This window comes from Cladophialophora immunda (genome assembly GCF_000835495.1).
Source record: "Cladophialophora immunda strain CBS 83496 unplaced genomic scaffold supercont1.3, whole genome shotgun sequence".
Taxonomy (NCBI): domain Eukaryota; kingdom Fungi; phylum Ascomycota; class Eurotiomycetes; order Chaetothyriales; family Herpotrichiellaceae; genus Cladophialophora; species Cladophialophora immunda.
Window position 1 is genome coordinate 3156159 of NW_015622543.1, and position 23128 is coordinate 3179286.

Below are 23128 nucleotides of genomic sequence, written 5' to 3' on the forward strand. Positions count from 1 at the left end.
ACAATTCTACCCAGGGTCAGTACCTCCCAGGCTGGAAGGAATTCTGTCGCGGTGACAAGCTCCTGAGCCACGCCACATGGCTGGAGAGAGCCAATATTGTGACCATCCAAACACTGCTTGTGAAGACATTATATTTCATGTATGCAGGCCTACTGAACTCGGCCTACGATACGATGGGTACAGCAGTGCGATTGTGTTTTCAGTTGGGGCTACACAACGAACCCTCATGGGGTGAGGAATGTAAATTTTACGACAGGACATACCGGCAACGAGTTTTCTGGTCGGTCTTTTGTCTGAACCACAATGTTGCTCAGACGCGTGGAGTGCCTGAGCTGCTCCGGGAGTCAGATATCAACGTCGGCTTGCCCAAATGCGTTGACGATCGAATGTTGTATCCAGACTGCCCCTCATTGCCGGAGATGCCGACAACCTCTCCTGTTCCCTACCTGCTGGAAACAATCAAGTTGACAAGACTCTCTTCGGAGGTCTGGGAAGCCATGTTTGGTGCCCGCGCAAAGAAACCGGTCAGCCAGGACTTCATCGCCGCCATGGACAACAAGATCATTGAATTGTCTCGAGAAATTCCGCCCTCCCTTAGTTGGCCTCCAGCTGCAGGATCTCAGCATATGTACGACGGAGCACCTTCCTTTATTCAACAGCAAGGGTTTATTCTGCATCTACGGATTCTATACCTACGAATGCTGCTGCGTCGAGAGGAAATGATTAGCCTGGCCTATGGGAGAAAGGTCGCGCGACTGTGTATCGACATGGCCACAGAGGTCGTCGCGGCCGTTGACGCATCCTATTCGTCCCAAAGATCCAAACGCTGTGAGAGACACGCTTATCTACATCATTTGACAGGCGCTCTGGTCCCCATGATCTGCATCATAGTAAAGCAGAACAACTCAGAGGATTTGACCCGACCGGCCATAAATCTCCTGAACAAATCCCTGAAAATTATGGAGTCTTTCTCCCAAGGTTCCTTCCTCGCGCGGCGCATCTTGCAGCAACTACGTCGGCCCATCAAAGTGGCTCGAGACATTATCGAGTCTCAGTGGCCTCAAAGCGTCCGAGCGGGCACAGCATCGAATACGATCGCCACCGCACTGGGTCCAGCGCCAAATAGCACGTGGAATAGCGGCAATGTCAATGCCAATGGTGATTGGGACCTCTCCCTGCCCACTATTTATCAAGAGCCGTTTCAGGACCCCCTGCAGAAAACCTCGGACATGCCTTTCCTCTGGGACGACAGCAGTGTGGATCTTTGGAATAATTTCAACTGGTCAGGGTAGCTATTGCATAGTTGCTTCTACTAGTACGTTTGTGAATGTTGTCAACGCCATCTGTACAAGGCTGAAACTCAACCACCAGTGGAAATTCTCCCAGCCTCTCCGTCGGAGTCGCTTGTCACTGTAATCTTTCTTCGGTGGAACTGATCCGCCCTGTGGATGCCTCAGTCCACCGGATACTGCCTCAATAACGGTCGCACGGACCCTTCATGGTGATAGTCTCAGGTCACCCGGTACCTTCTTGTCCGTGAACCCCCAGGGGACACCGATCGTATACTTCGGATCTGTGACCACCATATGCTCGTTCTGCATCAAGAGCGGAATCTTCTTGTGCTCCAGGTGCCGCCTCACCTTGGCAAGGTCTCTCACTTTCCACGTGAGCGCATGATACGTATCAAAGGGCGCGTTGAACTTCAGATCCTCCGCGGCGAAAGAACCTGCGCGGGTTGGCACGGCAACTTCGTAGACGCCATCTCCGAGAGAAATGTATGTACTGTCTGTCTCCAGGAGCTCATTGCGCCCTTGATGGATGATCCTGCCCTTCAAGATGCCGATCAGGAAATTGAAGGCCTTGGTGGGATTGGCCGAGAGGATGGTGTGGTGGGAGCAGAATTCCAGTGACAGGGGGTCGCTCTCTGCCACCGGAGGGAGCTTCCAGCCCGGTTCGGCGCGTGGATCAGGAGGGCCCGTGGCGGCGTGAGGATAGATTTGATACCGCAGCCCGGCACTTTCGGGCAGGGTGAAGAAGAGCGTGGCATTCTTGAAACCCGTAATGGGCGGCCGTTTGAGACTGCCCAGCCGATTTGCCTGGTCTGTGCTGCGGATCCCGTTCTCAATGCACACCTGGTAGATCTCGTCCGCGCCGTCGACGGCCAGGCCGAAACAGAACAAGTGGCCTGGGCCATCCACGTCTTCTAGAGACTGCCGGCCCTCCACGACGTACTTTGTCGGGTCCACGCAGTCGAACATGACCTCGCGAATCATGGTGAGGATGGAATAGTCGCGCGGATACGTGGGACACTCTTCCTTCGGAGGCAGGTTGGCTTCCACGGGGGTGCTCTCCAGGTTGAACACGTCCTGGAAGAACCTTTCACAGGCGGCCAGGTCGGTCACCTTGTGTGTGGGATGCCACATGTATCGAACTTTGTACGCCATGATGGTATCTCTCTAATTAATAGTTTGTCAGGTACCTATAACAGAGAGGCAATGAAGAGTTCACGTTCCCCAAGAATACACGCGAACTTCTCAACAAATATGGATTATTTGTTTCTTTAATGTGAGTCCTGCTCGAGTGCGGATATGTTGTACCGGGGAATTGTCTCCTGTGAGGTCACGCAGCTTCGGCTGGGTGGAATGGATCAAAGATGCGGGTTGCGGGGAGTTGCGTTGGAAAACGGCAGGATGGCATTGCATTACCATATCCCTGGTGAACTGGATTACCGGGTTGGGGCTGGGAACCGAATGGAAGGGACATTCCTACTACAGAGCCAGTCGAGAAACAAGGCTCGGAAGCTATTCGTTTGTAAGGGGCGGTTGCTGTCAGAAATATCTTGGGCTCGGTCTATACACAGCTTGGAACATCCCTTCAAACAGTCTCCTCGGTGGTAGATTCAATTGAGCCTTTGACCTACCATACCACTCACGAGTCGCACCTTTGAAAATGTGTTGTCTAGTTCCAATGCTCTAAGATATTCCTTGCGGATCAGAGTCCCTCAGAAAGACGAGAGACAGCCAAACTACGAGTCCAGAACGAATTTCTGCTGTCGCATGATCATCCACTGCGAAAACACGGTTACTGAGATATGCCCCGAGTTACGGTAACAGGGCAGGCAAAGCCGTCGCCTGAATCAATTACTATGGAAATAGTGAAACGGCGCACATCTACATTGGCCTTGGTGCACCACACCAAAATCCGAAGTTCTGCTGGCCGTGAATTCTACGTTACCGAGTACACACAGCCAATCCACCGCGGAGCCTAGCTTTCCTCTCGTTCTTTCCCAGTACGCAGCTACTCATCTGTCAAACCAAATCCTGTCTAAAATCCAACCATGCGTCGTCAGCCTTTGCGCTCGGACATTGGAGTACAACTGGCCGTTCCACCAGCAAACCGCAAATTCCGCATTTCGTTCCGCCGCAATTCCACTTCCGCATCACCCTTGTCTCGTCTGGATGCTCTCACGCGAACCAAAGGCCTGCGGGCGGCTGGCAAGCTAGCAGTCTAGCTGCACAGCCTCTTCGTGCTCAGAGTCTAAGGCGAAGTCCGGGTTGCTGAAGGCATCTTTCTCATCTGGGATGACCAAGTTGCCGCACGTGAGAGATCACTGGATCTCCGTACCAGTGCCACAGTTGTCGCAGAACTGGTGTTCCATCGTGGCGGCCCAGAACCCTTGGAGGTACCTCAATATCATTACAGCTTTGAGATGAGCGATGTGAAACTCATAAGTCTCAATCTGTCCCGGCAGGAAACTATCTGTCCAATGGACCTATGCTTGGTGCGAGACGGAAGTTCAATGTATCAAGCCACGAAGAAAGAGGGAGATTCGGATTCGAGTGCAATAACGCACATCTCAATCCCATACGATGTCTCCGACGAGCTTTCCGACTCAGAAAGCTGCCTGCCGCAAGTTTCTGGACATGCCAGTGTTGATACAGGCGCAGACCATGACTACTCCGAAATCCACGACGTGCTTTTCAATTCAGGTATGTCATTTAAGCCCCTTTCCTTGGAAAGACCCGATCAATTGATGGCAAAGAAAAAGTTGGCTTGGAACGTGTCTACGAATGCTGGCAAAAGGTGCAAAAGAAATACTTCGCGCTGAGCTTTGACGATGACTTCCAAATGGTGGGTTACGTCCCTCAATCTAGATCGTCTGCTGAAGTTGACGCATGGAATAAGTTCGACCAGTGGGAAGTACCGGGGTTCTCGAGATGCCTTCAAGATGAACTGGTCGAGGCATACTTTGGGCAGTTCCACCCAATCTGTCCTGCGGTCGATCAATCAAGGTTTCTCAAGTGGTATGAAGCGCCTCAACGAGATGTCCTGGCTCCCCCACAGCCCATGCGACTTTTACTCCTGTCGATACTATTTGCAGCTTTGTCTCACATTGAGGAAGACTCGCTCCGAGGAGAGCTGTGCACCTCGGTTAAGCGCGCGCAGAAAACCCTGTTTTATTCTGCTCAGAGTCTCTATCACCAAGTTGAACTCGATTTCATGGGCACGGAAGAACTCGCTCAAAGCGCGCTCCTCTTGAGCTACTGGAGCCCATACGATTCCACGAAGGAGGTCAACAGCTACTGGGTGGACGAAGCCATCCGCCACGCTGTAGCGGGAGGGATGTCTGATCCATCTTCGACACACCGCAAGAGGATCATTTGGTGGTGCTGTATCATACGCAATCGTATGATATCCCTGGGTTTGCGCCGGTTCAATAAGTTGGAGAGGCGGCCAGAGGGTCGTCTGCCTGAGCTGACTGACTTCACAGATGAGAGCTCGGGATGCTACTTGATATCCGTCGAAACAAAGCTTTACTTCACACGAGCATTCATCCTACTGTGTAAGCTGACCAGACTCATGGTAGATTCGGTGCGGTTGAATTCCCGAGATTATAACTCTACCTGGCTTTTCCCAGGGGCTCAACAAGCATTCGATTTGCTGCAAGAGGTCGGCCAGATAGACCAGAAATTGAAGGTCTGGGGCGCCAACTTCGCTCACCTTTACGCGGCAGTTCAGGATTTGAAGGTCCCCAGCACTGACCTGGTCATTTTCCATCTCCTTGAACTAATGCACCAGTAAGTTCACCGGCCTCATCTGCCTCTGCAACGGGCCCCTCAAGAATTTTAACACTGGTCCCATACAGGTTTGCCATTTCGATGCTGTACGAGCCGTTTCTCAGGCTCTCAGACAGCTGTGACTCGCAGGCGTGGTTTGTAAAGGATCTGGCCCTCCTCAAGATCAAAGAGGCGTCAAGAAACACAGCCGCCATCACGGCATCAATGCTTCGATTCGCCAACCCAAAGGATCTCTCAATCATCGTGTAGGTAATGATCCATCCCAACGGCCTCTGGCTTCAGGGTCTATGCTTTCATGAGCGACTCGAGAGTCTGACGAGATGTGTTGCGGGTAGGCCACCCTGGATAATTCTCCCGATTGCTCTGCACCTGATCCAGCTGAGCGAGGCCCAAGACCTCGAGGTCAAGACCGAGATCACCCAGCAGCTCGGATACCTGATGCGGACCCTGCATACTCTGACACGACGATTCGAAGGAGCCCAGTTTATCGTCAAGATCATCAACGCCATTATTATGCTAGTCAGGAACTCCACGGAGGAAGTGCCCTTGGGCCAACCGTTTGCGTGGCTGGGGACGCCGCAGGGACGAAGCGTGGGAAGAGGCTACATGCGACTCAGACAGGAGACGGTGATTCTCCATGTGCTGGAGACGATACAGAATGGTCTTGCAAATGAAGTGGTCCAAGCCTGATGCTGAGTGGCTGAGAAACGGCTTTGATTTAAAGGCGCGTTGGGGTTTTCTTGCCTATGGTCACTCTCTTCTTCAACGGCGGGTGACAAATGTGTAACATAGGAAAAGGCGTAATTCATGTACGCAATATGCAACATGCCCGAAGCACTCTTTCTATGAGAGCAAGCAGGAAAACCACGTAAAAATACTTTGTATTGTTTCTTGAATAATAGGCGAAGGCATTCCGCCAGATCCTCTAAAGCGATCGCCAAAGTTGACAAGGCCGTGAAACAACGGTTCAGCCGGGACGACATCAACTCTCGACGCTTGCCCACTCTGGCCTTGGACTTTCCACGGCCTCAACCGCCCAGAATCCTGGTTTGTTCGGCGGGCAAGCTACACCACGGTGTCCAGATGCTCAGCAACTGCTTTCTCTTCGCCCCCTATGTGGATTTTCCCTGTAATCGTGTGACTCTCCGCATCAAGCACAATGTCTTCCTGGCAAACGACCACGAGATCCGTGTCCCCGAAAAGCAGCGCGACTTCCTCCAAGCTCTTCCCCTGCGTGTCGGGAAAGAAGAAGTAGATGATCGGGGAAGTGACGGCTGTGATGCAGATGAAGACCAAGAAGAACCGCCACTGGATATTGGAGATTGCCGAGGAGGCCGACTGCGTCCAGAGAATGCTGACGACACAAAAGGTGACGACGTTGATAGTGGCACCTTTTGCTCGGAGATGCGTGGGGAAGAACTCGGCGCTCCAATAGGCGCAAGGCCCTTCGGTGAGCGCGGCGCTGAGGACGAGATAGATGTAGACCAGGGCGACTCCGGCTATCTGAGCCGACCGGTTGTTGGACTGGCCCGCGAACTGCGCCGAAACAGCCGTGTAGCACGACAAAACGATCACCATGCTTGAAAGGCCAATCGCGACCATGGTAGGTCGACGAAGTCTCTCTGTGAACTGTAAAGTCTATCAGCAGCTGGTCATAAAGTAAGATTCGGGCCCTATTTCTCGAGCAGCAGCACTAAGACTCGCAGGGGGTATGGGACTCACGAAGATTGCAGCGACTAGACCAGGCATGACGGCGGCCAGCTGACCAGCCTGAAGGAGCTGTTGTTTCAATGCATCAAAGCCCAAACTCTCATACATCTGGGTAGCGTAGAGAACAATGGTCAAGTTCCCGCTGGAGAGCACCGAAAAGACGACGAATATGGTCATGAGCATCCGTTTGCGCAACGACGGCCTGCGGAAGATCTCGGACCAGGACGAGGGCAAGGTGCGGTCGAGTTCGATTTGTTTTTTCATCTGAAACGCCTCCATCTCTGCAAAGAGCGTGTCCCCTGAGGAGGAATGGAGTTTCCGAATGATGTCTCGCGCTTCTTCCTCTCGGCCTTTCATCAGGAGATATCGCGGGGACTCGGGCACCCACCAGAGGCCACAGAGGAGACAGATTGCCGGGACGGCCCCGATCGCCTGCGGTCCTCGCCACGTCGCGAGGGAGGCGGGACTCACGTTGACGTAGAAGCCAACCCCGACGTAGCTGGCCAGAAGGTAGCCAGTGCTCACGCCCACGGCATGGAACTGGGCGAAGGCACCTCTCACCTCCGGCGGCACGCATTCTGTGATCCACACGGGGATGGTCATTGACAAGATCAGAGCGCCAAAGCCACTGACGAATCGAAATACAATGAACATGGCAATGTGGACTGAGCCAGCACACAGCGCCGCTGAGACCACCTGTGAATTGCTGTCAGCCTGTAGCCATGATGATACTGGGTCGCACGGAAACTCGAAGTCCGTGCAGAGGAAGTATCTTACAATGATAGCCCCTCCCATATAGATCGATGTCTTTCGGCCAAATCGATCTCCGATGGAGTGGCTGGATAGCGCTCCGAAGACACCGCCGGCATAGTAAAGTGAAGTTGTCGCCCCCGTAAGGGCCGCAGCATTGGTGTCGCTGAGTTTCATGTATCGATAGAAGCTGGGTTGCGCAATCGTGTTTCCAATGATTCCCGCAGAGTAGGCGTACGAGATGGAGCCGAGACACATGACCACCACGCTGAAAATGGTTCGGAGGCGGAAGTGCCTCTTGCCTTTTGTTGCAGAGGCGATAGGACCTTCGATATGTTGGCCAGCTCCACTGTTTTCGACCTCCATCTCTGCCATATCTTCGCCAAATGCGGCCTCTAGTTTTTGGGGTGTAAGATTGCGGTAGATGTTGGGTGTGACAGGCACTTGTATCTGCGGAGTGATATTCAGGGAAGCGGTTGATGCCAGGAATCTGCACAATGGTTGGGACTATTCAAATACATCTTCTTCTACAAAAAAGCTAAATCTCGAGGAGAAGAATGTCTAGATCTTCACGAAGACCGATCTAGACTAATCTCTGACACTTTGTTCAATTCGACTGTCTCCGCCGGCCTGCTGGAATTGATAACGGTTCAGCGGAACGGAATTGAAGTGACGACGAGGCATGTTCTATTCCGCTCTAACCAACACGAATCTCGCGGAAACTAATCAAGTCAAAGCGACAGCGGCACAGCCGCCCTTTGGGAACAAGCATCGGTGAAAACTGAGGTTAGAAGACAACAGCAAACTAGCAGCAGACTGACATTTGACACCAACACCCTCAGACCCAGACGGAGAACTAGACTCGGACACGGAGTAAGTTGATGGTATGTTAGCCTTGCCTGGAGGAGTCTCCTCTGAGACTCTCTGTGTATCTATCTGCCTGTACGTCTCATAACACAGCTATGTTTGAAGTTGAACAGTTGAATCGACTTGTTCAGAACCAAGCCCCTCCCGCTCCTGCGTGGCCCTGGCTCACTGGCTCACTCCTTGATCATTGCCGCTGCTTCTCCGTGGCAATCACGACAATTCATCCCAATACCTTCGCTACGTACCCTCCATCCTCAACGCCGCCTAGCTTCGTCGTCAAAAGATTTCTGTCGAGAATCTCCTGTTTTCGTTCCAAGATCTCGGTAATATCCCACTATGTCCCTAAATTAGTCTCGTCACTAGCAAATGCAGAGCCCTCAAATAAGATCCAGAATCTTACATTCGCTGTAGTGTATCTCCCACTCATGAACTGAGCCTCGTCACTAGCAGCCCAATTGATGACTCCCCCCGCCAATTCGTTCGTATCCACCGCATAGTAGCGGTATATGTCTTCGAGTATATCCGTCACGAAGATTCCTGGGTGAACCGCAACAGCTTGCACCTGCGTCTCTTCGTTGCTCTCCGCATGCGCGTACGCGGCCAGCTGATTGATTATAAGCTTGGAAAAAGAATAGGCAGATTGGCCGGGGTTGACAATGTAACTGATGCCTGAGCTGACATAAACGATCTTTCTTTTCACAGATTTATCTTTGGGCGTGGTAGGTTGGTTCAAGAAATACTTTGTCAGGAGCAGAGATCCGCGGATGTTGGTGGTCAGGTCATTGTCCCACCATTTCTCTATGTCGCAAGTAGCAATCCATTGATCGGCCGCTGTCTTTGAAACTGCGTTGCTGACGAGAATGTCCACGCCCTCCGGAAAGCGCTCTGATATTGTCTTGAAGGCCAGAGATATCGAAGATTCTCTGCTTATGTCCAGGTCCAGGGGGAGAACTTCAATAGAGGGATTGATGCTTCTCAGTTTGGCCGCCGTGTCCATGAGGCTAGTTGATTTCCGGGCGGTGATGATGATTGCACGAGCTCCCGCCACGGCAAAGACTGGCGCGAGAGCCTAGCAGCTCAATCACGCATCAGTCAGGTTGATGTCTCTTGTAGAACGTTGTCGAGGCTCAATGTTTTCGCAAAGAGGAGGACTTACATCTTTTCCTATACCTTTCGATGCCCCGGTTATCATGACAACCTTGCCATTCTTTGATAGTTCCGGCCGACGTGGATCTATTGTCGGATAGACATCGCGATATATCCCCTTAGTGAAGCTTCCGTAGATACTCAGGTCATGAGGTGTCCTTCCGTCCAGGTGAACTCGCTGGGTCATGATGGTTGTTTGGGATAACCTTTCGAGATAATGCTATCAAATAGAGAAGAACACAATACATAGACTGCCACGGGACATCCCATATGAATAGCCTGGAAGCAGGACAAGGTTTACTTTTCTGTCTTCGAGAACCCGATCCCGGCTGTTGGGTCATGGTACTGGACTCCCGTCTAGGCAGCAGGCGTTACGATTAGATTTACGTTCCGCTTTACATTGCTACTTCCGCCACTTTAAATCTTGAGACAAGTGCCTCCTTCACATGAGAGTAGCCCAAAGGGTAAAGCCGCAGCCTGTATAAGGCATCCTTAAAGGTCTGCGTTAGTGTACCTCCGTTCAACCGTAGACGTTGGCTCTGTATCTCCGCTCTGATGGCCACAGGGAATGCGCAGGGGGATACCAAGTTGGCGGCTGGATGCTTTTCGACAGATCCCCAGAACAGGAAGAGTGGTCGAGATGAGCTGAACCGTGAGGGCCTCTCCGATACTCCGACCACTATGTTCAAGCAGAGCAAAAGTTCCCCTTCAATGTTGATTCATGCACGGACCTATCCTTCGACGTGGCTCCCTGATTTGCTAGGTTGCAGCTCGCCAGTGATTCCTAAAACTGTTCAAACTAGCTATAAGACTCAGGAGGGAAGTTATGCCCGCATTCATACCCGGAATACCCGTGGGATAAAAGCTGCTGTGGACAGCAACTGGAAACCAGCACGCAGTGACCATAAATTCATTCCACCACTTTCGATTGAAGTCCGCCTGCTCCTGAGCGGTCTTCTTTGCACCATTCTTCTTTTCGATCTCGGCCTCGCGCCAGAGCCGGAGGAAATCGCTCACCACGCCCACACACCAAGCGCGACAGCTCCATGCTATCCATTTGGCGATTCCACCTCGCTTTTCGACGACGGACGAAGGTAATATGCCTTTGCCATGTAGATGGCAGATATTCTCAATGGCCTGGAAAATGATGTAGGCATTGCATTGGAGAAGTACCAGGCGGTGAAGAACGGGGTCCATCTCCCTGAAGGCCTTCCTTGATATCAGGAATTTAAGTCTGACGTACAGAGGAATAAGACCCGTGAGACGTTGGGTTTTCCGCCAATCTGAGATGAGCGAACTGAGAGGCGTGAGGACGGACGAGATCGAAGGTGCTGTGGCAAGTACATCCGGCAGCCCCTTCCACCGTGTGCGCCATAGAACTCGATAGATCTGGTCGGAGCGGGTTGGAGATCGTACAGCAAGGTATGCTGCGAGATTGGCTGAGAAATTGATGGTTGCAAGAACTGCACCCAGACCAGCAGTAGTTTGGATCAGCCTGTCGTTAGTCAGCACGTAATTCTATCAAATACTAATACAGCGACCAGAAAAAAACAAACCTACTTGCTCATACGCACGACGATCTGGTCGCTTCTTGAGATGTCCCCTTTGGATTGACTGCGAATATCGGGTGGTTTGCCTGTCTCATCGCCATTCTTTTCCGACTTCTGAGCATCTGCATGGCTCGAAGAAATTGGCTCCGCGCCCGCCATTAGATTACTTGGCAAGTACGCCTTGTTTTTGACGAAGAGACTGCAGCAACCTGCCAGGAGTACCTTTTGAAGTGAGCATCGAAAGCAGATCGTTAGAATTACTCATAGGCGTGGAAGGATTCGGCCTGTCGGTAAATAGTCATCATCTAACCGAGGCTCTGAGTTCAAGACTTCAGGGGGACTGGAACGAGCGGGCTCGCCTGTGGAAAGGGAACTTGCCCTAATATGCTAATGGTGATCACGACGACGCAGCCCTTGCAACCAACCAGCGGCATGAATATCACCCTGGGTAGAGCCACGAGAGAAAGGGTATGGCCATGGAGGTCATCGGCACTTATTATCCGCCTCCACAATCGCACGTCCCTCCTTCTTACGCAGTCCCTCTTTCACCCCACGCATTCTCATGCATTCTCATCTCCAGGAGCGGCCAATGACGATCCCATGCACCAGCCAGTAGAGGATAGTACTGTGCCGACAGCGTGTCCTTCCATTTTGGACGTCGATGCAGTTTTGTGTCCGCTTCTCGACTTGGGTATCACGGCCCACAGCGATTTTGGAGGGTTCGGGCTCGTGCCTCATCTAATCAAACTGGCATCACTTCCGAGACTGCAAGATGAACTATAGCGAGGGAAGAGGCTTCCGCCGTCCAAACAAACGAGAGGCACCAGGCTCCAGAGCCTTCGTAAATTCCTTGCTCCAAGACATCGAAATTCTGGAGAACCGGTTGAGAGAGTCTGGCCAGGAACCACCTGAGCCACAGAATCCTCTTCTGAAAGGGCGACCACTAAAGACTGTGCGAAATTGCCGTGATGCAGAAGAATCCAGACCGAACGGATCAGTAAACGGGAAAGGTACGAACCTGAACGCGCGACATGGTGTAATGTCGAAAAACAATTCCAGGCTGCCTCCCGTCGGCCACAGACTGAACGCTCTTTCCAGTCATGCGAATACAAATGTTACATACGATCAGGCACAGTTCCACAGTAACAACGTTCCCTCTTGTATACACACATCTGTGGAACTCCCCACAGCAGACAGCGTTAGGACACAGTCACCTTTACTCTCTTCGGAGGCGTGCAGACGAGCACTAGCCTTGCGACATTCCCTATTCAGTCCGTATCAGATAGTGTTTGACAGGCCTAGAGGCCGAGTCCAATATTTCTGCCCCAGCAATTGTTTCAAGCGTTATTTCAGCGAACATGTTCGACCACACCAAGGAGCCGCCGAAAGCTACCGGCTAGAAAAGCACGCCTACCGCATCCTGGCAGACGTCCCTGCACAAATCCAAGACCATCTGATGGGGCTTTTCTGGAGTCGCTACAATGAGACATTTCACATAGTAGACCGCGAGTCTTTCTACGGAGATCTCGGCACTGGTGCATCGACATCTTACTCTGGGTTTCTACACATCTCATGCCTGGCCATGGGGTACTTGTTCGCCGACAAAAAGAACCCAGTAATGCGGCATGTCACGGTCTCCGACAATGTCAGTGTATTCCACCAGGAGATTAAATACATACTTGACGGAGAACTAGAAGATCCTCAAGGCCTCACAACCATTCAGACAATGCTGGTCCTCAGCGACCTTCAGTGTGCACTTGGGATGGATGATCTTGGAGGATTATATGCAGGTATGTCCTTTGTAGACCTCCTTTCCGCGCGCTCGGTATTTGAAAGCTGGACCTGAACAACGAGCAGGAATAGCCTGTCGTCTTGCGTTTGACTATGGCCTGAATCTGGAGCACTCGCAGCTGGGATTGTCGCAGGCAGAGATTCAGTCCCGCAGAAGACTGCTTCGTTCCTGTATTCTCTACGACAGAGGTTGGTCACTGTATTTAGGCAGGCCCACGAGTATAAAGAACTCAGACCTCGACATGTCTCAACTTGCAGACATGTTCTCGCGTCTGGGCGGCTTGTGTGGATTGGACAGACTCCCAACACTCGCGCAGCCAGCCATGGATGAAACTGAGAACATGCTCTACGAAGCCACGCTCGAACTTTTAGACATTGCCAGCAAGGTTCAAGAGAAAACCCATTCAGATATCGCTCCTGGATCGGATACCCACGGGAATTTATTGGTTGAGATAGCCGCCCTTGGGAATAGTTTGAACTCCTGGTCTGCGAGGCTTCCTCCACAAATCCGGTGGACTCCGGAAAATGCTGAGAAAGCACCATCTCTATATTTCATCATGCAGTAAGTATTTGTTCCATCCTTCAAGCCAGAATCCGCCCTGATTGGCTGTGGGCATCACTTTGTGCTGCACAGTATTTCCCGTTAAACGAGCGAGCTAACTCTAGGCTCAATCAGTCAACAATTCCATACGACCCAGGCCTTATTGCATGGACCTTACGGGCAATATGGAGAGGCGCTTCAAGGGCAATATTGTGCCTCTGAGTCAAAGCCCCTTGATCAGGGGAATGACGCATACTCCTTCGTCCCCTTGGCTCGATCAATTGCGTTCAAGCATGCCTTGAAGGTGGCGCGGATTTTCGCATATCATCGAATGAGATTCGGCCAGAGCCAAATTGGGCTGTTCTCGCTTACGCATGCTGCTACAGCAAGTCTCGTTCTGATTGCGAATGCATCCCTCAATGAGAATGTTACCGAGCGACTTTCCACGTTGCAGCGAATCAAGACACTGCTCGACGAGTTGAAAGAGATGTCTCTGGTTTATCAACCGGCCCGAATGATGACTGCCGTGATAGAGCACTACATGCAGAACACCGGCGTGGATTTCGAGTGCCTACCAGTCGCGGGTTCGAGTATGTCTCCATTTTCGGAAACCAGCAGCTTATCCGCTAGGCGGCCCAGTGAGCATGACCCAGAAACTGTCAGGCAATTCAACAAGAAGAGACAGACGTCGGGTTGTTCATCCACTGTTGCTCCTATCGACACATCTCGTCAAAAAGGTATATTCGATGTCTTCACTTCCGGCGGACAAACTGAAGTTGAAACTGAGGATTTCGAAGTTCTTGGTCATGACATTTCCGGCACTCATGTCTCTATTACTGATGAAATTCACTGGAATCCGTTAGAGTCGACGTCGCTCCAAAACCCAGGTAGCACGATGGAGACCTTTTTATGGCCAGAAGCCTCTGTTGAGCCGCCAACAAGCCACGCCGGTGAAGAGACGCAAAACTTTGCAAAGTTCGCCCCTCCATTTCTGTTCTGTGAAAGTCCCGGCAACGGCGCACCGCGCGGTGGCCTCGGGAACGATTTTGGCGATGTTTTCCTCGGATATCAAGGTGAAGACTTTGGAGATGCCATCTGATCTGACAGTCAGACATGGTCCCTCTTCCGCTGCATTGATTGCCAGGGATCCCGTGTCGATGGCTTTCATGCACAATTCCACTAGGTTGGAGACTATTTCTGTCGGTGCGGCTGTTAGTACATGGAAGTGTTCCACAGGCTGCTTCGGATGGATGATGAGAGCCTTAGTGTCAGATACAAACGCGTTCCCTTGCTATCGGTTAAAAAGCACCGAGAATTCCCAGTCGTGCCACGTTTGATGTCTCGACCTTAGGCAGTCCCGACTTAGGAGAGAGGTAGTGCTAATCCACTTTAATGATGCCTCATGTCGTCGGATATAGCTTCTTTCCGTCCAGGGCGCTTGTCAATATCGGTCCGGCTGACGGTTAACGAAGCCCTACCTCGACGCGGCAGATTACCCCATTTCGAGGCCTCCGACCACGAGCATAGTTAGCAGAAGCCTTGTCAGCATGGACTACTTCCATGCAGGACATAATGGCCATTAATACGCTATGCAATGCTCCATTGTGCAAAGCTATATGATCTGGTCCACCATAGTGTACGGCAACTATTTGCGCTGGCCCAACATCAACATCCAAGGACGACGGCATCATGGCGAGTTCCACGACGCATCTGGAGGAGCAACTCGCACTGACGCACCACATCAACAATTACGGCTGGTTCGCCGACATCTTCGCGTGGGACGATATCGCCACTTGCTTTACGGAGGACTGCACCTTTGACTTCAAAGTCGCACCAGATCTCGAAGGCCAAGGTTGGTGACGGCCCCATGAACCCCCGGCGCAGTTCAATCCACAGACACCGAATGACGGACTGACTGACCTTCCATTTCCATTGAAGCACCCATGAATCTCAACTCTGGCACGATAAAGGGCCGCTCCGACACGGCCAAAGCCCTGGCGTTTATCACGGAGAGGTTCAAACGCACGCAGCATAACATTGTGAACATGGATTTCAACATCGATCCGTCCAATGCGACCGCAACCGGCAGGGCAAACATCTTCTGGGGCGGGGTCACCGAACAGAACGGCACCCATGTCGCCGTGCAGACCGGCTCCAGGTACACGTGGAAGTTTAAGAAGAGTGCCGAGAGAAATCGGTGGGAAACCGACTACACGCAGGTGGAGATAGTCTGGGTGTCGTCTTCCCCAGTCGAAGGGTTCAAGCTTGTAAATATGCTCTAGCATCACGCGGTTGAGCCGCGAGCGATTCCATGCTGAGGTGGGCATGTATGGGTCAGATTTAGCATACAAAACGCACTGAGGCTCCGAAGAACAGCTAGACGAGAGGCAGCAACTTCGTTGGTGTCAGGAATAAAGCCTCGATCCCTTGTCTGTCCAGCAAAAAGACAGAGCATCGCGATAGTAGATAAGGATAGCCTATGACGAGTTCCTGATAGCTGGTCCCTTTGATTGTTGGCTCCGAAAATGTGAGCTTCGATACCTCGGCCGTGGCTGTCCCGTCCAGTGCCCAGATATGCGCCTGGGTCTACAAGTTTCACTCAGGTCAGTTGTCCAATGGCCTTCTATTCATGGAAAGGTCAAAGGGCGGTCATAGAAAAACACACAGTTGAATCAGTCATCGGTTGTAGAGTTGTTGGTTTAGCACCTAGACTTCGATCGGTGAGGACGGGTTGTCGGCGGTTTTCCCGACCTTCTGGCAATTGTTCGAAACAGGATGATACTTGTTGTTGATGTATACTATAGCATCTAGAGAACAAGCCACCTTCAGCTACCGACATAGCTGGTAAGTATCTGCTGGATACCCTTCATACCCAATATGGGCCCCAATGCTAGCTACTAAAAGAGTACAGCCATCCTTCCCGTGGATTTTTGCGCCCTCATTTTTGCAATCATGTCCGGGACCTCCTCCAACTTGTGGAAGCTGACAACGTTCGGTTCAATGCCATGCTTCGCGGTGAAGTCGATGGCGTGAGCCATGCGTTGTGGAATGCCAGTACAGTCGCCCTTGAGCCGATACAGGCCAGTAATGATCTCGGTCAAATTCACCGGGAACGACTTCGCAGGCAGACCCACGGCCATCAGAAGTCCCCCTATCCGCAACGTGTTTTTGGCGTTCTCGTACGCTGCAATTGAAGCGCTGTAGACAGCGGCGGCGCGCACCCCACCTCCGGTGGCCTTTCTGATCTCATCCAGGTAATTCGGATTCGTTGCCGAGTTGAACGTGAGATCAGCGCCAACCCTCGTGGCTTCGGCTAGGGTTTCGTCGTTGATGTCCAGTGCGATTACCTTGGCCGACATGGCCTTCGCATATTGTACGGCGGCCTGGCCCAAACCCCCACAGCCGACGACTGCGAGCCATTCCCCGGGCTTCAGTTCGCATGATTCAACCGTGTTGAACCCTGCTAGTGGTTAGCCAGAGGTCGCCGTCGCGGTCAGTGGTTTACCTGCCTGCAATGCCGCCGCAGAATAGAGGAGAAGCCGTCTCAATCTTGATTGCCTCGGGGAGAACTATTGCGTTCCTGTAGTCGACTACGGCATATTCGGCGAAGAACCCATCAACGCCCTCGGTCATCCCTTGGATACGCGGGCTGCTTCTGGTGCAATAGAGATTGTAGACTTTGCATGCTTCACACTCAACTAAAACCCATTTAGCATGAAGAGAATCTCACGAGTGGCAGTTATGTTGAGAAATCCGTATTGTTGGTAGCATAGGAAGAACAATGCATACTTACAGCAGCATCCCGTGATGTACAGGAATCCCACCCGATCTCCAGCTTTAAATCCAGTGACTTTAGAGCCAAGTTTATCGACAACCCCAGCGCCTTCATGGCCCAGCGTGATGGGCTTAACGCTACTCGGCGTTGGCGTCCAACCTTCAATCGCCATGATATCTGAATGGCATAAAGAGGCGGATTTTATCTTCACCAATATCTCCGTGTCGTCGGGCTCGGGAATGGGAACTTCATTTACCTGGATCTTGCCAGTATCCTGCAACGACGATCGTGTCAACTCTGAGATTGTTACAAGCCCGAAGCGACAGCTCTTACCCGATGAAACTGCGCAGCACGCATCGTAGCTATGCTCCCCATGTTGAGTCCTGGATTGTGCTGTTGAGACGTCTATCTGATCCTTTTACTAGAAGACTGAATGAAGTAACAGGTACTCATGAGCTCTCGTACTTCGACATAAACCACGTTATAAAACAATGTAAGCTCACTGTTGAAGCTGGAACATTCGGCGCTTGTCCTAGTCACCGCTCAAGAACCACACCTTCTTCCCCCTGAAGCGCAAGGCCATGATGCGCTGAATGCTCCCCGGCGAAGTCAGACTCTCCTTGGTAGTCGGCGATTGACAGGCTATTCATTCCCCAAACCGCACCAGCCATTTTCCGCCGCGGCTATTGCTGTGTCCGCGATAGAATCTAAGGCAATGTTAGCAATGTGAAACTGAGTAGATGACCCTGACAGGAGAATTTATTGTAACTGAGATACCTGTTGAATTGATGTCTGGACGCCTTTCCTTTGGCGGAATCTCAACTCCCGAAAGAATGCCCCTGTTGAATGTACTCGCAGTTTTTTATACCACGTGGCACCAGGAGGGCTGAGCATGATAGGCCGCGACATCCTCCAGCTTAAAGCTTTCCGCCCAACCAATCCGTTGACGCCGTGCCCAGGCGAACGAACGATCCTTTTCTTCCAACAGCCGCCAAATCCGCCGTGATACTGAAACCCATAAAAGTGATAAGTCTTGCTCGAACAGACCAGGCATCGGGCAGATCTTCTCTACCAAGACCCATTGACAGTCGCAAAAGAGCATCCATACCATGGCAGCCCTCAAGTATGCCTGGCTCGCTGAACCAGACCCTGTTTGGCTTCCTTTGAAGCAAGCTTGTGACGAACAATTTAACGCGTTCTATGCTTTACCAATAGAGAAGCAGCACGAGACCTGGGTGAACTATCCCCACCCTGTCCCGGAAGGTACGCCTATGGACTTGGAGGTATCATTTGATCAGGTCCCAGTAAGAGATGGCGCGACCGTGGGCATCAAGATCTACCGGAATTCCGAGAAATTGAAGGTGATGGGCAAGCAAAAGGCGCCTCTTGTTCTAGTAGCACATGGGGGTGGCTGGGTTCTTGGAAATCATGACGTCGAGGAAGGCGTTTGTCGGTGGATTGCAAAGGAGACTGGCGCAGTTGTTGTAGATGTCGATTACAGGCTGTAAGTTCCCTTATTCGAGACGCTTTCACCTACTACTAGCGAAGGTGTAAATTGATATGCATTCAGGGCTCCTGCTTACCCATTTCCTCATGCGATAAACGACTTCTATGATGTGTTCAAATGGGTAAGTACACAGGTCTTTTGGCCCACTTCGTCATCAATGGATCTGGGCTCTAATTCTGGAGACGGTGCGATGACCACAGTGCAAAGACAATGCAAGCACTCTAGGGATTGACCCTTCTCTGATCATCTCCAATGGTAGCTCCGCCGGGGCCAACTTGGCTGCTGTGCTTCCCATAATGGCGAGAGACCACAGCGAAAAGGGCATCATAGGCCAAGTATTGAATGGCCCGGTTGTGTGCCATCCAAAGTACTTTCCCAAGGATAAGTATGAATACACGAGCTGGGAACAGAACAAAAACGCCTCTATCCTGGGCAAAGACCATATGCTACGATGCTGGGAAACCTACTACCCTAGCACGGGCCCGGATGTGTACGCGAACCCCTTCCTGGTAGAAACCATGGAAGGTCTACCACCTGCTTGTAAGCGATTGCTGTCAGTGTCCTCTTTCAACACTTCTCTCCGCTAATGCGAAGAGCATAGTAATTCAGATAACCGGTATGGATCCGCTTCGAGACGAGGCATTTGCCTACGCAGACAGATTAAAGGAAGCCGGGTAAGTGGCATAATTCCCCAAGCTCGGATGTTGAAATATTCTACCACTCCCTGGAAAGACAACCTCAGCTTGGAAAAGTCTCTGACTGTTGTATAGTGTTCCAGTTGAGGTTGCAACCTACGCTGGCTTACCGCACGGCTTCTACACCTTCCCACAACTTGAGGCGTCGACCACCTACTTCAAAAAGGCTGCATCGTGGACCAGAGATCTCCTGGCTAAGAATGGATGGAACTGACAAGACCAACACTCTTAATTGCCAATAAACTCGAAGTTCCAAAGGCATGGCAATTACCTTGGCGGTTTGCTTCCAGTAACACTCGTAGTGATACAGCAACCAGATTAAGGCTCTGGGGGAATGCCAATTGCATGCGTCAAAACGGATCTCAGACCCCATGTCCATGATCACGCGACAGCCACCGATATCGCAGGAGCTGCGGTTGTCATTTTCCGACGTGTTACCCAAAAGAGTTTCTCGCTTAGCCCATCTCAGCCACTGGGCCAACAACCCCCCTCTGCAGAATTATCACTAAGATCATCAGCTTCAAAGGACGAAGAGTACTCGTAGAATCAGAGTGCTGTTTCTGCTCTGTTGGAAACCTTTCTACACACTTCTAAATTTCATGTGTGCCACGAAAAGCCAGCCTTCGCGTCTGGCGCCTGGGCGGACTCGCGCGTCGGTTGCGTGCACAGGATGCCGACACAAGAGGAAAAAGGTGCGTGAGAGAACGCGGCTTCATTTTGGTGCCGCCTAATGCGAGCAGTGCGTGACCGAAGTTGGCGAAAAGTCGTGCAATCACTGTAAAGATAGTGGACTGGACTGTGTATTCCGGAATGACGATGAGCGAAGGAGGTACGCTATCATACCCAATGTGTAGAACGTTGGCCCTTGCTACTGTTCAATGAAACGACTAGATGGCAGCGAGTTGACGCTGTGCAGACCTAGATCTAGAGTCTTTGTGCACTCTCTGCTTGAGCATATTGAACTTCTGGAAAGTCGCTTGAAGGAGGTCGACGGCGAATTACCACAGCAACCACAGCAACATGACATCCAAGTGCCCACGCAGCAAACGCAAAGGGCGGAAGACGTTGCTCAACAGCCTCCGGGGCCATGGCCTGATCACACCTCCAGAGACCGATTTGATCTATCACAACTTGAATCCGAGGAGGCTGGCTTCCAGGACGACCAAGGGCTGACTAGTCTAAGTGATGGCGAACCCCAAGATCGAACTCCGGCTTCAAATACCACTTCTGGGGATGATGGAGCCGTTCTGCATGCAGACCTCGCTGATCGGAGCGAACTCAATGAACACCGTGAAGATACCACCAATTCGTTATTGTTCGAATCAACACGGCTGAAATACGACGGCACTACCGGGCAGTTACGATACTTTACCCCCCTTGCGAGATACCAACTCTACGCCGAGCAGCTTGATGACTCTCACAGGAGCTCTTCGGGATCATGGCATTTGCAGAGGCGACTGCATCATATGATCAAGGATCTCAGTTCGGAAACCTACAATCACCTAATGACCTGCTTCTGGACATATTACAACGCTTCCCTGAAGCTTATTGACCAGGACTCGTTTCAACAGGACAGAGATGGGGATAAGCTTCACTATTCAGTCTTTCTACATATATGTTGTCTGGCAATGGGCTTCAGACACGCTGATAAGTCTAGGCCCGACATCGAAGCACTTGATCGGGGAAACAGACACAGTACGTTCCACGAGAGCGCTCGATACACGGTGGAAAGTGAACTGGAAAACCCTCAGGGCTTGACCACAATGCAAGGGCTTCTCATTCTGAGCGACCTAGAGTGCGCTGTCGGTAGAGATCGAGCGGGTTGGATGTACGCCGGTAAGTGTCATATTCGTACTGACGGCTACCACCTCGTTACTGCGTGGCTGCCTTGTTTCTACGCTGCATCCAACTAACTCTAGACCCAGGTGTGGCGTGCCGATTTGCCTTCGAGATGGGTTTGTCCATAGACCACTCCAAATCAACTTTGCCCCAGCGGGAGATACAATCACGACAGCGTCTCTTGCGGGCCTGCGTTTTCTACGACAGAATCTGGGCCATACTCTCCGGGCACCCCACTGTAATCAGAAAATCTGACTTGACCTTCACCGTATTCAGCCACACGTATTCCAAGGTGTTGGCTTCTGCCTCTAAGGCCTCGACACGACTCGCTGAAAGCCAAGAGGAAACATACGCCTGGGACGCGCTGCTGGAGTTGATGGAATTGGCCATCAAAGTGGGCGATCACATCGCCAATACAACCTCGACATTGGAGCTCGATGATGCTGCCGGCAAGTTCATGGCTGCAACCGGGCTCCACGGCGAGCTTGAATCGTGGCAGCGAAGACTCCCGGCTCAGCTCCGATGGAATTCAGAAAACGTGCAGAGCTCGTCTGTCATGTTCTTTTTCATACAGTAAGACCCCGGTCTCGCTTCTTCCATTCAGATCCCCAAGTGTTTCTCTTCAGGTCTCACTGACACTCAGCGCACAGCCAACTGTTCCATAGCACGCTCATTCAACTACATTCTTCGCTAGTGGAGGACGAGCCACCTCAGCTCCGTCAAAGTGGCGGCAACAAGATCTCGGACGTTGGCGCAATATCGTCTTTTCAAACGCTGTCGAAGAGCATCTGCCTGGAGAATGCAATAAGCATTGTTCGGAACATGGATGCGTATTGCACAAGATTTGGCATGCAGTCGCTGATTGTCTTTTCTCCCCAACCCGCCAGCGTGGCGCTAACCACCCTCCTGACGCACCTGGCCGAGTTTGAAAATTCCGCCAAAACGACGACGATCCTGCAGCACGTTCACACGCTCACCAAGGTCCTCCAGAAGATGTCCGAAAGTTATCAGACAGCGCAGAGCATGTGTACGGTTCTGGATCATATTCTACCCCAGACTACTAGCTTAGACGCCTCTAATGCAGCTGAGCTGGGCAATCCCCGTCAAAGTCTCCAGGATGTGCCACAGCCGTCTTTACAGCCCGTGCAACGGAGAACGCTGGAAAGATCCATGCACCCAGAACATTGGCCACATTACCAGGGCGGGAATTCGGCTGGAGACAAGGATGCCATTACCACCACTCGCTTTGAGGGCTCCAGACCTGCGACAATTAGAAGCCTTCATGGCGCCATATTGACCTGATCACGAGGGTTCCTGCCTTCTACACCCATCAACACTTTTGTTAGCGCCATTGTGTATCTCAAGGGCCGCGATCATGATGGAGGTGTTAATTCCCAGGTACAATAACGAGTGACAAGAGACAAGAAACCGTGGAGCTTTTCTGCATTTTCTTGCCAATGCTTTTAAACTACCCCTTGGTATTCAGCGGCGAATCTGTGCATGGCCTTGGTATCCAATTAGGAACAGGCCTTGCCGCTTCACTCAGGTATTAGGTGACCTAGCTCAACTTCGGCTGTGGTACAATGGAGGAACGTGGTGAATTCTACCTAGGCCCTGGGAAACACCCTCGAGTATATTTACGAAGGGCTACCAGCGCTAGTGAAGTGGGCAAGATGCTTCACGCACCACCTGATAATGGGACACCATTCAATATCAATTTCGGGACTCTGTCGGAGCACCAGTCATGTTATCAACAGTATCCGTCTCACCATAGTTCTAGTGAAGGGCAAGACATTTATCTCCCCGCATCGTTGTCGGTAGTTCCTAAAACTCCTGTCTGGAGGGGATAAAACTTTTAAACTTATGCGCTCCTCTCATG

General features: G+C 51.7%; 7 protein-coding genes across 7 annotated transcripts; 4 read left to right on the forward strand and 3 right to left on the reverse strand.

The window, feature by feature from the left end:
• Positions 1–3709: 3709 nt before the first annotated feature.
• On the forward strand, positions 3710–5768 carry PV07_05533 (uncharacterized protein; the record flags this gene model as incomplete). Its single annotated transcript, XM_016392441.1, has 6 exons — positions 3710–3989; positions 4049–4687; positions 4772–5028; positions 5084–5146; positions 5208–5323; positions 5414–5768. The coding sequence occupies 6 exons, from the start codon at positions 3710–3712 to the stop codon at positions 5766–5768; spliced, it is 1710 nt and encodes a 569-aa protein (XP_016249960.1).
• A 277-nt stretch (positions 5769–6045) lies between these two features.
• On the reverse strand, positions 6046–7913 carry PV07_05534 (uncharacterized protein; the record flags this gene model as incomplete). Its single annotated transcript, XM_016392442.1, has 2 exons — positions 6046–6707; positions 6801–7913. 2 exons carry the CDS (start codon positions 7911–7913, stop codon positions 6144–6146), a joined length of 1677 nt encoding a protein of 558 aa, XP_016249961.1. The 3' UTR covers positions 6046–6143.
• Positions 7914–8625: 712 nt separating this feature from the next.
• Positions 8626–9738, reverse strand: PV07_05535 (uncharacterized protein; the record flags this gene model as incomplete). Its single annotated transcript, XM_016392443.1, has 3 exons — positions 8626–8739; positions 8806–9474; positions 9562–9738. 3 exons carry the CDS (start codon positions 9736–9738, stop codon positions 8626–8628), a joined length of 960 nt encoding a protein of 319 aa, XP_016249962.1.
• A 2135-nt stretch (positions 9739–11873) lies between these two features.
• Positions 11874–14532, forward strand: PV07_05536 (uncharacterized protein; the record flags this gene model as incomplete). Its single annotated transcript, XM_016392444.1, has 3 exons — positions 11874–12891; positions 12956–13454; positions 13569–14532. 3 exons carry the CDS (start codon positions 11874–11876, stop codon positions 14530–14532), a joined length of 2481 nt encoding a protein of 826 aa, XP_016249963.1.
• Positions 14533–15122: 590 nt separating this feature from the next.
• On the forward strand, positions 15123–15813 carry PV07_05537 (uncharacterized protein; the record flags this gene model as incomplete). Its single annotated transcript, XM_016392445.1, has 3 exons — positions 15123–15285; positions 15372–15700; positions 15778–15813. 3 exons carry the CDS (start codon positions 15123–15125, stop codon positions 15811–15813), a joined length of 528 nt encoding a protein of 175 aa, XP_016249964.1.
• Positions 15814–16139: 326 nt separating this feature from the next.
• Positions 16140–17583, reverse strand: PV07_05538 (uncharacterized protein; the record flags this gene model as incomplete). The annotated part of the gene is made up of 4 exons (XM_016392446.1): positions 16140–16262; positions 16343–16893; positions 17227–17482; positions 17542–17583. The coding sequence occupies 4 exons, from the start codon at positions 17581–17583 to the stop codon at positions 16140–16142; spliced, it is 972 nt and encodes a 323-aa protein (XP_016249965.1).
• A 2705-nt stretch (positions 17584–20288) lies between these two features.
• PV07_05539 (uncharacterized protein) lies at positions 20289–22551 on the forward strand (the record flags this gene model as incomplete). Its single annotated transcript, XM_016392447.1, has 3 exons — positions 20289–21246; positions 21336–21822; positions 21900–22551. The coding sequence occupies 3 exons, from the start codon at positions 20289–20291 to the stop codon at positions 22549–22551; spliced, it is 2097 nt and encodes a 698-aa protein (XP_016249966.1).
• Positions 22552–23128: the final 577 nt, after the last annotated feature.